Source organism: Ruditapes philippinarum, unplaced genomic scaffold (genome assembly GCF_026571515.1).
Source record: "Ruditapes philippinarum isolate M1 unplaced genomic scaffold, ASM2657151v2 ctg1281_1_1_1_1, whole genome shotgun sequence".
Taxonomy (NCBI): domain Eukaryota; kingdom Metazoa; phylum Mollusca; class Bivalvia; order Venerida; family Veneridae; genus Ruditapes; species Ruditapes philippinarum.
Window position 1 is genome coordinate 186,285 of NW_026860830.1, and position 15,845 is coordinate 202,129.

The 15,845-nt window shown below is 32.4% G+C and overlaps 1 protein-coding gene across 15 annotated transcripts in view; it reads right to left on the minus strand.

The window, feature by feature from the left end:
- The window catches only part of LOC132713504 (receptor-type tyrosine-protein phosphatase delta-like), a 208,087-nt gene that overhangs the window by 70,736 nt on the left and 121,506 nt on the right, over window positions 1–15,845 (minus strand). For 13 of the 15 annotated variants that reach the window (XM_060696141.1, XM_060696132.1, XM_060696133.1 and 10 more), the window contains one exon: window positions 9,654–9,935. The exons of the other annotated variants lie outside the window; for them this stretch is intronic. In XM_060696141.1, the coding sequence (XP_060552124.1) occupies window positions 9,654–9,935 (282 nt within the window). The remainder of the gene's footprint in view (window positions 1–9,653; window positions 9,936–15,845) is intronic. 15 annotated transcript variants of the gene reach the window in all.

Sequence of the window (15,845 nt, forward strand, 5' to 3'; positions counted from 1 at the left end):
GACTAATATGTTTGCCACAGAAGGTGAACATAATGCTTTACCTATTCCATTTTTATCTATTTAATTTTTCTTGTAATAAAAATAAGCGAGGTAGAGTATCTGTTTAAGGACCTTGGCTGACCCCTTTGCCATGACTTCTGATATTTATTTAGAGGAAAATTAGATTAATGCTCTCTGATGGAAGCTAGCCCCCATAATCTTCGGGACCCCTACAGTTTTCGGTATTTATCATATAATTAAGCCTGTCAGATCAAGCCCCTTAAGATAATTAGACTAAGCTGATCAGCCATTTAACATGTAAATTGATAAGCAAAATCTGAAGTCAAAAGTCAATCAAGATTTCACTTCCCAATTTGTTGGGGGAAGATATTTCCAATCAGTTATATTGAAAACATATGAAGACTTTGTTTGAAATTTTTACTACTACTGGCAATTTGAAAAATATATATCTTCAGGGAAGCACGTGATTCTAATCCAACCTCTAATATATGCTTATCTGTTATCGAGAAATGTGACCGATTTTCAAGCATTTTAAGTAAACTTTCGAGAAATGTTATTATTCGGAAAGATACATAATTTGAATTTTGTTTTTTTTACACATAATTTAAATCTCGGACGAACAGGGAATTTCCAAAATGTTCAGAAAATTATTAAGATAACAGAATTATCGCACAAAATGTCAGCTAAAGATAATAGAGACATAATTCACAAACAATTATACAGATTTATAATTCTCAAGAGCTTAACTGGGTGAAATAACGTATGATCACGAATATTGAAAATTAACAATTAGGCTTCTCTCTATATTGCTTAATTGATTGTTTTCGTCACTCAATAAATATTTGGATATAATGCAATAAAAATATATTTTAATCCTTTGTAATTGATTCAATGATACGTAATTAAGCAATGAAAATTAACAAAAATGTCAGTGAATTTGGATAGTCGCTGAATCGGATAAGAGTAAACAACAATTGACAAATGCTGGTACGAATATTTAATTATGTCTCCGTCTCCTGTTTTACATCGTAGGTGAACTTACCCTTGAGGACATAATATTTTTTTGCTTATTTATTTATTTTCATTTCTTTGTTTTTGTTTTCACATGTATTAGAATGAACGATAAGAGACTGCAAAAATAAAATATCTAAATTGCAATTTCAAATGCATTCCCGTTTTCTTTCCCTAAACTATTTTGCAAATACATGTAACATGAAAAAACATGTAAAAGATCCTTCTAATTCGGAAACCTTTCTAATCCGGAAACCTTTCTAATCCGAACTTTTCTTCTGGTCCGGACGTGTTCGGATTAGACAGGTTCCACTGTATGTGAAGATATATAATTAATGTTCATGAAAGATGTGTTGTGAAGACTGGAAAAGAAATTTATCAACAAAATGCTCAAGCCCTAAAAGAACTTAATATGTAGACATAAATTTCAGAATAATGAATTCATACCAGCATTATTAATAAATTCTCAAGAAAGAGCTTAACATGTCTAAATAACCAAAGTACACAGAATATTTTAGAAAAGAAACAAATGGTTGCACAAAATGCTCTTAATTCTAAAATCCATTCTTATTTCTCCACCATATCTGAACCTACTTTATGGAAAGTTTAACAAGGTGGACGACACCCAGACAACGATGGACAACTTATTCATTGGTTTGATCATAAACATCAGAATCTGATGACTATCTCTGAATATAGAATAAAACATATTAGCAACTGATTCAAGCCATATTTAGATTTATCCGAGACAAAGAAAAAAATAAATGAATCATTTATTTATGTGGTTTCTTTAATGATCAATACAGTGTGATAAGAGGTGCTTTTTCTCTCTCCCTGTAATCATTAATGTTGATAAGCATTTGAAAAGTTCAAAACTACATTGACCTCTCATTTACTATAACACAAGAAAAAGTTCAAATGAACCCAAACCCTTTTTTTGTTTTCTGTTTTGTTTGCTTGTCTTTTAGTTTGTATTGTTTTTTTTTTTGGTTTTTTTTTTTTTGGGGGGGGGGGGGGGGGGGGGGGGGGGGGGGGGGGGGGGGGGGGGGGGGGGGGGGGGTTGGCTTTTTTGCCACACCAACACTTTGTTAAGAACATATGGCGACTTTTCACTTTAAACAAGTGGTGAAGGAACTCAGGTGCCCAGTAATGCATTGCTGAGGGGCAATAGTGGGGCAACCACTTCACCACTCGACCATGTAACCAAACAAGACCCCTTCTAACTATTAAGAAATAAATAGGATACTTGTTCAGAATAAAGTTATAGACACCATGTCTTCATTAAATAAGGAAACAAGAGCTGTCGGTAGGACAGCAACGCTCGACTATTCTTAGTGCTTGATAGTAAAAAAAATGCTTGATACAGTTACCTCCTCCTGTTTACAGGGTTGGGATCATGATGGTGAACAAGTGTGCAAAGTTTTAAAGCCATATGTCAATGGACTTTAAAAATATTTGAACTATTACAAAAACTTTAACGTAAATTCTAAGTCGAAAAAAGGGGCATAATTCTGTCAAAATGCTTGATAGAGTTACCTCCTCCTGTTTACAGGTTGGGGTCATGATGTTGAACAAGTGTGCAAAGTTTCAAAGCCATATGTCAATGGACTTTGAAAATATTTGAACTATTACAAAAACTTTAACGTAAATTCTAAGTCCAAAAAGGGGCATAATTCTGTTAAAATGCTTGATACAGTTACCTCCTCTTGTCTACAGGTTGGGGTCATGATGGTGAACAAGTGTGCAAAGTTTCAAAGCCATATGTCAATGGACTTTGAAAATATTTGAACTATTACAAAAACTTTAACGTAAATTCTAAGTCCAAAAAGGGGCATAATTCTGTCAAAATGCTTGATAGAGTTACCTCCTCCTGTCTACAGGTTGGGGTCATGATGGTGAACAAGTGTGCAAAGTTTCAAAGCCATATGTCTATGGACTTTGAAAATATTTGAACTATTACAAAAACTTTAACATAAGTGGTTACGCCGACGCCGACGCTCGGGTGACTGCAATAGCTCTTCTTATTCTTATCGAATAGTCGAGCTAAAAAGTAATTCCTCGCGGTAATTATATGACATGGAAAAATCATCATGTCAAGATTGATATATCAGCAAACATATTTCAGATTACTTGTTGGAAATCTTTCAAATTAACATGTCTAAGGTAAGTTAAGCTGAAGGCAAAGTAAGGAGCAATACTATTTGACACTGTTATTTCAAATTAATCTCTAAGAATGATCTGACTATAGTATGAACAATGCCCATAATAATGATACATTAACAATCACTGAGTTGTATGATGCATATAAAAAACGATATTATCATTCATCCAATTATATCATGTTTTATCATCATCATATCTGTATATAATATTATTATTATAAATACATTTTGTAAATATATTTATAACAAAACAAGAAATTTTTTTATCAAAATTTCAATGAAAAGGGCCATTTTTTTTTTTTGGTTAAAATTTTAGATTTCTCCTACCCTTTCTTATACTTATCTTTCTGTCTCATTATCAAAATTAAAACAATACATCAAAATAATAAAGTAAAAAAAATGAAATAATATTTCAAAGATATTTTTCACAAACAGGTGCTTGGTACCAAGAGAAAACAGGAGCATGTTAATGATGAAGTTGTCCAATTAAAAAGCACCTTGGCTCTGATGGACTGACCGTTTACTGAACTGATGGCCTGCCTACTCTACGGTAATTAAGATAAGAAACACGAGACATTCCCCAATCATGAATGATAGAAACCCTCTACCATACTGTACATACTAATTGACACTTTGTGTCACTAAATTAAGCCAGACACATATATTACTATATTCATATAAAAAAAAAAGCCACAATCACTGCTACCGAACTTCTTCTGAAAGGTTATACAATATTTATTCATTAATCTCCGATCTTAGATTAAATTTCCTGTATATATTTAGTTCTAAGAACGCATTGTCATCAAAATTTATTTCTTCAATTAAAAATATTTAAAATGAGTTTACAAGGTAAACTGAACAATGGGAAAATATATGAGAATAATCAAGAGGCTGCTGTATTCAAGGAGATGTACATTATATGTACACGAGGTTGTCATTTTGTGGTATGACCACCCACACCTTTTTTATGCACTTATTTTTCTTTTAAATTTAACCACCTATCCCTTTGTCTCTCTTTATAATTAATCTAATCTACAATTTAACTGGACACCTTGCAGCTATTCATGTTAATCATTAATATGGTTTGTCATTTATACTTTTAATTACTCTTTCTAGTTGTATCTCCCTGATATCACAATTGTGATATTACAAAATCTACCATATTCTTCGTAACTACCAGTACCTTCTTTCAACTTATACAAGGTGACCGTGTATAGATAATTTCAGACAGGATGAGGTCCCGTCACTAACAGATGACTTGAGTGCCAGGCTTACTGTTGTTAGTTGATTACAGTAAACACAAGGGACATGCAGACATACACGTTCTATACAAGTCTCTTCAGACATTCTATTACATAAAGGAGACTATAGGAAATTGAACAAGTGACTCTTTATAGAAATAACTTGTCCTTTTTTGATTGTAACAATAGAAAGCTGCTCCCGAAGTCTATGTACACACACTGGACAACCTTCGTCAAGACTTTCTCTTATATAGGGAGTACAATTCTTACCATCAAAAATATACAGACATTGTACATAGATAAAACAATACCAAATCTTTATATGTGTGCTTATATTACTGCAGGAACAGAAGTTTAACAACAACACCTTAATTTCCAGCATTTTAGTTTTATCATATCAACCTAGCCTACTTAAATTAATCCTTTACCTGCTGCATTGTCTTGGTACAATTTGGGGCGGTCCAGGGAAATTACCTGGTTATGATTATCAAATTACAAAAATTGAAATACCAACAGTACAGAGTCTGGTCAGACTGTAACAGTAGGCAGGCTGGCCTGGTTCTATACTTTTCGCAAAGGCTTATCACTTTCAGTTCTCTGCAGGTTCAAGGGTTAACCCAAAATATCCTTGTGAACCTCGTATACTTTGTTTGTCAGATCTGTCCCTTACCCATTTTGTGGATATCCAGATGTAAGAAAAAACATTAATTGAAAAGCTAATTATTTATACGTAAGTGGACAAAGTGAAATCTATTACCCATGAACAACTACACCTTTTACCTTTAATTAACCAACATTCTTTATCAATATCCTTTGATCTTGATAGCTTCATTGTTTAATAGCAGTTCAAATAGCATTTAATTAAACATATTTGGCCCATAAAGTGTAAAAGAAACCCTTATCAGCTTCAAGCCATCACCTGCCTTAAAACTGTCACCCCACTTTCTTAAGTACAAAGATTTTTCCTCTGGACAGCAGACCAGTACAAGAAAATAAAAACGGGATCGGCAACTTTGATCTGATCCTCGCAGACCTACAATATTGTTGTTTAGCATGCGATATTCTACATTTTACATCTATTTCCAACTAAATTATGTATTAACAGCTGCATTTTTCTTCACATATCTATCCAGCATATCAGAGATATCTCCAATTTGAAAACTGCAGGATTTACGTTAAAGGTTGCGCATATCCTATCAGGGAAGGAAAACAATTAACACCTAGATCTATTTCTTTAATGGGATAAACAATGGTATCAAGTACATTTCAATATACTCCTGAATATTCTGAATCTGTTAAGAAAAACGGCACCTTTCCTTAAGAAGCATGATTAATTCAAATATATACCTAAGTCACACTCTTAATACACCAATGTACAATAATTTCTTCAATACAGTCATTTCTAAATCTTTCATCCCCCTACCCCCAACCAATAGAATGAAATAAGCATATTTTTCATATTTTCTCTTCTGAAATTTCTTGGTAATTCCATAATGAGATGTTATTTTGTTATTACTATGATGAGCCATAGATGAGCAGGGAGGGTTTTTTTTTTGTAACAACATGAGAAGATAAGATAATAGGCAAGATAATGAATGCCATCATGTGTGTGATAATAACTAACCATAAAACAGACACCAGATCAGGCTGCATGTATTACATAACAGGAAGTGCTCATGTCTGACCATTAATTACTGCTCCCCAGTATTATGTGTGTAAATAATTATTACTCCCCTGTGAAGTACACAATTAATATATTAAAAGAGCAAAACAGTTTTGAAGTGACAATTGTAGCAGATGCTCTTTAATCACAATTAACCCTCTAAAAAAATGTTTTTCTACAGGATAATTGTTAACTTAGTATAAAGGACATGTGTGACTAATACTCAAAAATACCTTCGATTGAATCATCTACCTTAAAGTGGCCTTATTAAATATATTGTTTTAGATTTATATAATTGGGAAATCAAAAAGATTAATATAATTGGGAAATCAAAAGAATTAAGGTAGAAAATAAATTTGCAGACAATAAAATACACTTTTAACACTAAGGAAACCGCTCGATACCTCTAATCTACCGGTCCCCTCTCAATATTTTATTTTTCCTTTACCGATCTTCTATTTTATGACACGAACTTCACCAATGCGTTATAAAATAGCTCTCAGGGCCTTGTTTTGAAGAAGACTTCACAGTGTTATGAAGCACTTTTCCAAAATGAAATACTTAGTTTAAAACAACACTGTATTGTTTAACCAACAGAAAATAAAAGCTAAAGGCCACTTTAAAACAAGTGTGAAAACAGTACTGCATATTGTTTCAACCCTATGCTTACTCATGCACTTTTATACTTCTTATACAATTATTCAATTGCTACAGTTATAAGATTTACTGGACATAAAAGAGAGCCTGATATTGATAAAAGCAAGGAAAGACTCCCACCTCTTACATGTACATAAAAAGTTTTTTAAAAATATATCCCTGAGCATCTGCCTACGACAATAACAAAATTTAAACACCCCCATTTTAATGTAGAAACGGAAAATATCTCGATTTCCCTATGGTTATTACACATATATATATTCCTCAACTTACTCTTAGATTTATTGAAAAATTAGAGGTTGAAAAAAATTAAGGATTTATTGAAATTTGAAAAATATAGATCAGCCACACTGAAAATCTTATAAATTTAAAATTTATGTAGAAAATAAAGAAACAAAGTATAAAATGTCTTTTTGTAAATGGTCTAAATATCACATATGACATTAGGAAAGTCTGAAAAATTCAAATACATTTTGTACAAGAAAAACAAATTTCTATTTTCAAGCAATTAAAAATGTAACTTTTAAGGACCTTTCAGTTTTAACTTTGTAGCTATTATGAGATAAATAATGGAAGATCCACATTCACTTTGCTTAAAATTTTATCATAGGTGACTTGACTTTGCCACCAGTGCGGGCAGCATCTCTGAGTTTTCAGATCAGTATGTTGACTATTTTCATTGCTCTAAATTCAAAGCGACTCAAAATTCGAAGCAGACTAGGTAAATTATTCAAATTATGCATGGTAACGATTAAATAAAACCTTAAGCATGGAAATAAAATTTCAAGAAAAAAGTCTTAAACTAAAGTTTACTAATTCACCTATTTGCATTTATATGCCATTATCTATTCTTTGACTGTGGTTAATTGAATGCCATTAAAGCCAGTGGGATGCCTAAAAACAATCAAGATTTCACAGCGGACCATGAAAATCTAAGTTTTGCTGGCAGGTCAGGCAATGTTGGATGAATCAGGAGTGGACGGTTTCAAAGATAACGGCATTCTTCCTATCAATCAGAGGGGGTGAAATAATTCTCTCTATTTTATTGTGTTAGAACACTTAACTACTGAAACTTCTAAAAGATATTTCAAATAAAAAGGAAGCTTGTTCTCCATGAGTAACATGAAATGCCTATAATTATTCTAACCTATTATGAAGATTTTATCACCCAGGAGGATTGACAAAACAGCCATCTTTTTGTTTAGTTTGTGTTCACAGTGATTAGTTCTTGTTAAAAAAAAATTTGGTACATGTATAATCATTAATTTTCCTATATTTATTAACAAATCTTCAGTTTGTTTTGTAAACTTAAAAGTGATATCGCAAAAAAAGCAAAGTTTACAATTTTAGGATATGACACTGAAAAAACCTAATATTTACATGTCGAAAATTCCTCACGATAGAAACTGGCATTATATGTAAATACAAGGACGTGAACCTCCATAAAAATTTAAAACACTGGCTCAACGTACCTTATCATGCTTATTTTGGCCATTATTAACGAATCAAGAATGGACAACAGACAACATGAATATATGCAAATTCAAAGTCCAGCATTATTTCCTATCGAGATAGGATCAAAGCCAATATGTATGAATCGTTTTTTCTTGGGGAGAAAAAATAACATATACTAAATTACCAGCAAATTACAAAATCATTAGAAAAAATTTATTGGTTCTGGAAAGTGTAACTAATCATAAAGGGTAGCCATTTTCCTAACGGAACAAATCATCTCTTACAAAAACCTGTGATAATTGCACATGTGGGCTTTCATATAATGCATACATATGGTTTCTGCCATCAGTGTGGTAATCAAAGCCTTATATTAGACAGTCTGATCTTTCCATAATAATTTGAAATGAGGAAAACAATTTGTTAAAGGAACACTTGTTTGCCTGCGAGTCCATATTGAAACAACTAACTCCTCATGAATTTACAAGCCAGTTGCTGCAGCAATCTGCATATAGAAATATTCTTATTACAGAGCTTATAATTTATTTATATATATTTTGTTAAGCAAGTGCACCAGAAAAACGGTGCACTAGGGGGGTAAAATAGTGCACCCAGGAATACATAGCCTTATACAAAAGTGTGCTGGGCAAACTTACATAAATGTGCACAATTCAACATATCAAAACAGCAATTTCATCTTGCCGTGCAATTTGATACAAATTGAAACAATTTCTTGCACTTTTATGAGAAATATTAACCATAAGGAAGGAATATAATTTAATATTAAATGCCTTATTGTCGTTTGTCTATGAAAGAAAAAAAAATGTCAAAAAACAAGTTTAATAACAGTTGCTGTAAAAGACACAGTCTCAATATGATATTGTAGAAAACTGTTGATCCAAGTGCCTATGACTTATTACCAGCTAAATTAACAATAAATTTCATTGATATACAGAATTAGAAATATATATTTATATCGTACATATTGATTATATTGCTGATATATATCGGGGGGTCTTTTGTTTAATATAAGGATTCTAGCATTCAATGATTCTGAAAAAAGTAACGAGAGCTAAATGGGTGTAGTATTGACTACACAAGCATGGTATAATAATTAATATCAGGTTAGTATTGAAATATTCCCACAGCAAACCGTGTTATGTTATAATAAAAGATTGGTTAAGTTATATAGTATGGCTTAAAATCTTTGTGATAAAAATACTCAATGTCGGTTTATATTTCAATTTTCTTTCTTAAAATGCAGTCACAAGACTTTCATTTACATCAAAAAAGGGGGGAAAAATTCTGAAAAAAAATTGTATAAATTTTGTTATAAAAAAAAAAAGAAATTATTTATTGTAATGCATTGAGTATTTATCACAGAAGAAAAGAAAAAAGCGAGCTGCTCCCAGTATATAGTTTAGCCTACCACCAAACCGTCAGCCAAATTCAGTGCATAGTACCCACCTAGCTCGCCCGTAACAACCTCTATCACTGCGCTTGGGGGGCTCCTCCCACTTTTTGTTACGGCAATAGCGCGCAGCTGATAGTGCTGAAACGCGTTCATCTTTTCAATCATATATTCTGTATTCTTAACAGATTTGATTTCAATAAAATCGCCTGGACTGCTCTTAGCTTTATATTGCACAACATATGAAATATCATCCTGGTTTCCAGGCTTCCATGACAGCTTTAAAGATGAGGGCGTAATTTCCGAGGCGGTGAGTTTCACTGGAGGGTTGGGCAACGCTGCAGTAGTAAATGAAACTTGGTGAATAATAACGGTTAAAATCCAGACCACACGAAAACAAACAGACGTGGACATGGTGCTAGAACCCTGGTCAGGGATCGTGTTATAAACGTTGACAGTCATCTCGACATTATACAGTGAACACTGTGACACGTCAATTACGCTCCATGTGTTTAATATATACACATAAAAAAAATATGAAATAATCCCTCAAAAATTACACGTTCCTGTTATTGTATCCTCCAGATAATGTTTACTTAAATTCCACGATGTATGGCACTGAGAAAATTAACACACAAATTCGAGATTAAAAAACAACAGAGAGAGAAGATACCACGATAGACCAGATACCCTCTACTAGCTCTTTTATTGTCACTACAATTGAACACCACACCGGGCACTTAATAATTCATTAAATCAAATAAATAATACTGACGGCTCCAATACGTATCAGTGATACTGAGAAAAAAAAACTCCGTACACCACTAACAAGAATACTCTTTATCACAAAATAATAATTCCAATCTAACAAGTGAACAAGATGTCTCACATCTTAGTACATATTCACATTGACTATAATGATTTAGAAGAGCCACCACAAATAGCACTGCTCTCCCAATAGTTGCCAAGATGGACACATCTAGTCAAAGCAATACTTGATGAATTCTTACTCAAATCGTTATCAGAAGTTTTCTATGAGGTAATTACAGTAACCAATAACATCCAAGGCAGCACTGAGTAAATCTGATTAGTGAAACACTTGTATTTAATGAAAAATGTTAATTCCTCTACAAAAACAAAAGGTGAACATTCAGTAGTGAAATATATCTGTGTGTGCCAATTGCTACAGGCAGGTTGTGTTTTTGAATAAATGCATTTTACAGCAGTATCACAAATTCAACTCCTTTGAAGAAAACTTCTTACCAATGAAGTAGTTTATTACAAAATGCCTTAGGTATCTACTCACTCAGCCAGCATTTGTAACATACTTGTTGATTGGATAAATAAACAAACTGGCTCCACCTGGTGGGGGATTTCCTCTCACCAGAAATCTAGATCTCAATGGTAACTATGGAAACCAAAATGGCCGACTGGGGGTAGCAAACTGTGAGCCTAACAGAATTTGTAATGGTGTTACCGAAATCTAGCTTATCAAAATAATCATCAAGTGAATAAGATATGTTAGAAAATCTAAGGAAAACATAAACTACTCAAAACATAAAACCAATGCTAGACAAAACTGGGCAGCATCCAACATACATTGATATCAAAACGCAAAAACTATTTCTCCATGCCATACATTACTCTGGGAAAACAGGAGATTTTTTAGAAAAAAAAAAAGAGAAAGAAAATAAATAAACTTAAAATAAAGACATAGAAAAACGAAAATATATCTCACACAAATTTCTCCAAAATTATTGACAAAAATTAAAATTGCAGAATCAAGAGGTAAAATAAATCCCATATAAACCGAAAGTGGAAAATTATTAAAGTAAACATAGGCTGATGTATAAACATTAACATAACATAAAACATATGTAAAATATAAACAGGAAAATATAGTTAAACCCATTGTCTGCTATAAAACAATAAACCATGTATCAATTTCACCGGCTCTTGCATGATTTTTGTTAATTTTATATCTTCCTTATACAAATGTACATAGCAAATTGTGGGTTTGATTCAAAATGGTAGCATCTTCTTCTTGAAATCAATTGTGTTTACACCGAAATTGCATCAAGCCCTCAAAATGTATTGTTACGTAATGCCACTTAAATTGAATCATTTACAAAGAATTTTCAAATCATACCACTATTTATGGGAAGTTAAATCATAAATATATTATTCGTCTCAAAATATTCGCTAAGTAAAATCATAGTTTAAGAACTAAATAGGTTATAAAATACCAAATAAAGGCAGACAATGAGTTTCTCACGAAGCATTGCAACATTTTAAAGTTTATCTACATATATAGACAAATATAAGAGCTGGAACAAAGAGATTTTTCATACATGATTAACATAATTTTGCAAGCAATATTAACTCATAATAGTGATAATAGAGAGATAAATCTGCAAAAATATGCAGACAAATGCTTGGAATTACAAGCTGCCAAATGACACTGATTATCATAAATTCCAAAGTTATTAACATAAAATTAATGTCACAATGCTAAAATTAGCATAGGCTTTGGGGAAAAAAAAGTGCAACATGAAAAAAATTTTTTTTTTTACTCCACTTCATTCCAAAGTTTTTGATAAAATTGAATAAGAGAAATAAATGTGTCAAGTGCATGTACAGTAAAATTAACTTGATGTAGCCATCCTAAACCTTAAAGTCAAACTGATTTGAGCCGTGTCACTACAAAACCAACATAGTGTGTTTGCGACCAGCATGGATCCAGACCAGCCTGCGCATCCGCGCAGTCTGATCAGGATCCATGCTGTTCGCTATCGAGTTCTCTACTTGTTATAGGGTTTGTAAGCGAACAGTCTGGATCCATGCTGGTCGCAAACGCACTATGTTGGTTTTGTCGTGATGCGGTTAAAATGATGGAGTGAAAATTAACGAACATAGTTATCAGGAATACATCAATATTGCATTAAACTTCAGATATTTGACACTCGACAAACCTATTCTTAAATTTCTGTCATTAATTTCAGCCCCACAGAATTTACTGGGATTATTTATGTTATTTGACAATTCATAATTCATTATGTTTATTTACATTATCTCATGGAAAACTTGAACGTATCAGCTAAATTATGTATACTGTACTGTAAGTTACATATTGTCCAAAATGTTTGAACTTATTGTCAGCTCATTTTGCTGACACAAACGTTTTTATCCATTGAGGTATCGATTAACCCATTACTTCATATACACGCCTTTTAACGCCTTTTTCACCCCCCCCCCCTTTTTGTTGTCTCAAATGATGAAAAAATGCCTTATTTAGGCCCCAAACACTTGTTTTTGTTTAAGAAATGTTGTTAAAAAAATTGACCTCTTTTTCGGCGCGGCCCCCCAACCAAAAGATACATCAGGGGGTTGCCAGAAGGGCGATGTGCCCCCTTCTGTTTTGGGGGGTTTGAAGGGGGGCGGAGTCCCCCTCATCGCCAAGAAAATTTTGGACTTGTGAGAGGCTGTAAATGACCCCAGATTGATCATAAGGTAACGTGTAACCAACGCTGAAAAGCATTTGACTCTATCTCAATCCATTGATAAGTTGCAGCACTTTGAAATCAATTTTGATGGAAAAAATCAACGCAAAATAGTGATTTTTGGCAATTTTGAGATGTCCCCTCGTTGCCATGGTAACAGAAAATTAATTTAAGTCTGAGCATGTTGTTGCAAGGACAATGGTCCAGTCAACATTTGTGCCAAGTTTGATTAGTGTTGAAGCAGTTTTTATAGTATTATAGCAATTTGAACTTGTAACGGGAGACTTTTCAATGAAAACAGCCATTTTTCACAAAATGCTCATGAAGCAATGGGTTAATACTATAATGTACATGAATTAATCATGATACCCTTTTTCGAAGCAAAAAAAATGAAAAAATTATAGAATCTACTATATCTTTTCTAAATCTACTATATTGTTATATTTTCGGGAGATTCTGACAAATTGACTCTTTTATTTCTATTTTTAATTCTACACAAAAGACATGAATAATTGAAAATAATTCTTTAAATTTTCTATAATATACACCAGTCCTGTAATGTTATAGTATATCATATTTTAGTTATCATGGCTAAATCTAGGGATTGTAAAACTGCAATAAACTGAAATAAAGGACTTACAACAGTCTTACGTTCAGCCCTCGAAACATATTGTTTCACATATTTTTACACATTTCATAATTTATTCATACATAAAATACGAGAGTATTATGTTTTTGAATAGAACTTCTGCCTTAATTCCTTTATTATACATGCATAGATAAATCATGTTTTATTTGTTTTTACAACAATGATATTAATGATGGCTACATCAAATTTTTTACTGTACTAATTGTGAACTGTATTAATCGACTACTGACCCCATGGATTACGAAACATTCAGGAAACTGTTGCCCTATAAAATACAATACATTTAGGGGACTGTTTCTCCATGAATTACAAAGCGTTTAAGGGACTCTCCATGAATTACAAGTAAAAATATTAAAGAAAGCATGTTCCCCTCAACAGTCAAAGATGTAAAAAAATCAGGGCAAAAATCATGACAACTTAGTAAAATTAAATGAAATTGGTCTACATTCACAGTATTTATCGCATAAACATTCAACAATGGGATAGAAAAAAGGTCTGACCACATTGAAGACTGTTCTTGCCAAACTGGCCATGAAAGAAGATAGTAAAGTCAAACCACTATAACATCAGCAGTATAACATATGGGTTTTAAAACACCTACAATTACTTGGCTACAAATGGAATTGGAGACATTGTAACATAAATATGCCAGCTTAAGATCAATTTATCAGCAAACTTTCCTTATAATCATGACAACCAGTCTGCTTGTAAACTGAAGTTATTAATATCATCGAATCAAAATTTCAATTTGAGTGCTTGAAGATTTTGGCGAGTGTTAATCGTGCCCGCTGAGAAGAATAAAGAATATGAAACTGGAATTTTCTCTAGAAATGAGCTCCCTATGGGCCTATGGTTTATATTGATTTATCATATTAACAATGTGTTTGGTGAAGTGTCATCATATTCAGGGGAAATAACTCACCCTAGGAAAGCAATTATCTATGATTGGAACAATCCGGATTATTTTCAAAGTTTTGAAATGGAAATCATATTTTGTTGTCTGCTTGTATCACAAGGATCAGTGAATAAAATGACTGTAGCCAGCTTTCAACATAAAAATGGAGAAACAACAAAAAAATGGGTGTATTACACTTATACTGCAGGAATATTGTCGCAAAACTTGAAGAGAAATTCAAACCATTTTTTTCTTTAAAAACAAAATATATAAGCAAAGGAATGTTTTCAAAATTCTCATCTGAAAACAAATGACCTTATTTGACTCATCCATCCCCTTGTTTTGTTTAATAAACAATAAAGATTCCTCACTCAATTTTTTGTGTTTAGTACTCCATGTGGGGTTCAGAAGTCGCCCTTTTATTGGGAAAACAAAATTTACGCCTCACGTAATTTTATTAAATGAGAATTAAAGTGGAAACTGGTAAAATTCACATTTTAACCAGATCGATGCTAAAGTGATGCACTTATAGATCACTATTGTAATAACAGACCTGGTGTAAAACAGCAACTGAAGAATATTATATTCTACATGGTAACCAGAAGAATATTGTATTCTACACTGTAACCAGAGATGTAATATTACAATTTTGACCATTAAATCTTTATCTTTCATTCTTTTGTTACTTTTTAATGAGGGGAAATAACAGGAATTAAAATAACAGGAATTGAACAAAACAAAAAATTACAACAAAAACATAAAAAAAGATAAAATATTGAGAAACGTGTATTGGGAAAATTTCTGTGCATAATAAACTACTTTAAATGAATTAGAATTTCGCTACATGTATTTTTATTCATGCTTTGGGTAAAACACCCACAGTACAAAATTGACACCATAATGCAATCACAAATGCACACTTGGTTAACTGGAGAAAGAAAGAGAGAGGAAAAAAATTCAAATGATTTTTAAAAAAATTACTAAACAACATCAAAATAATGTGACATTGCATTATGTATATATTTAAACATGCTACTTGTTTTTGGTTATACTAGTTACAAATGATCACAACTTCCCAATATTTCATTTACATGTGAGACAGTAGAGAAGTTTTGTTTTTACAATACTGCGACTGGGTACAAATAACGGGCAGTAACGGTTTATATGTCATTCATGGGCATTCACAGAGTATAAAGGTTACGAC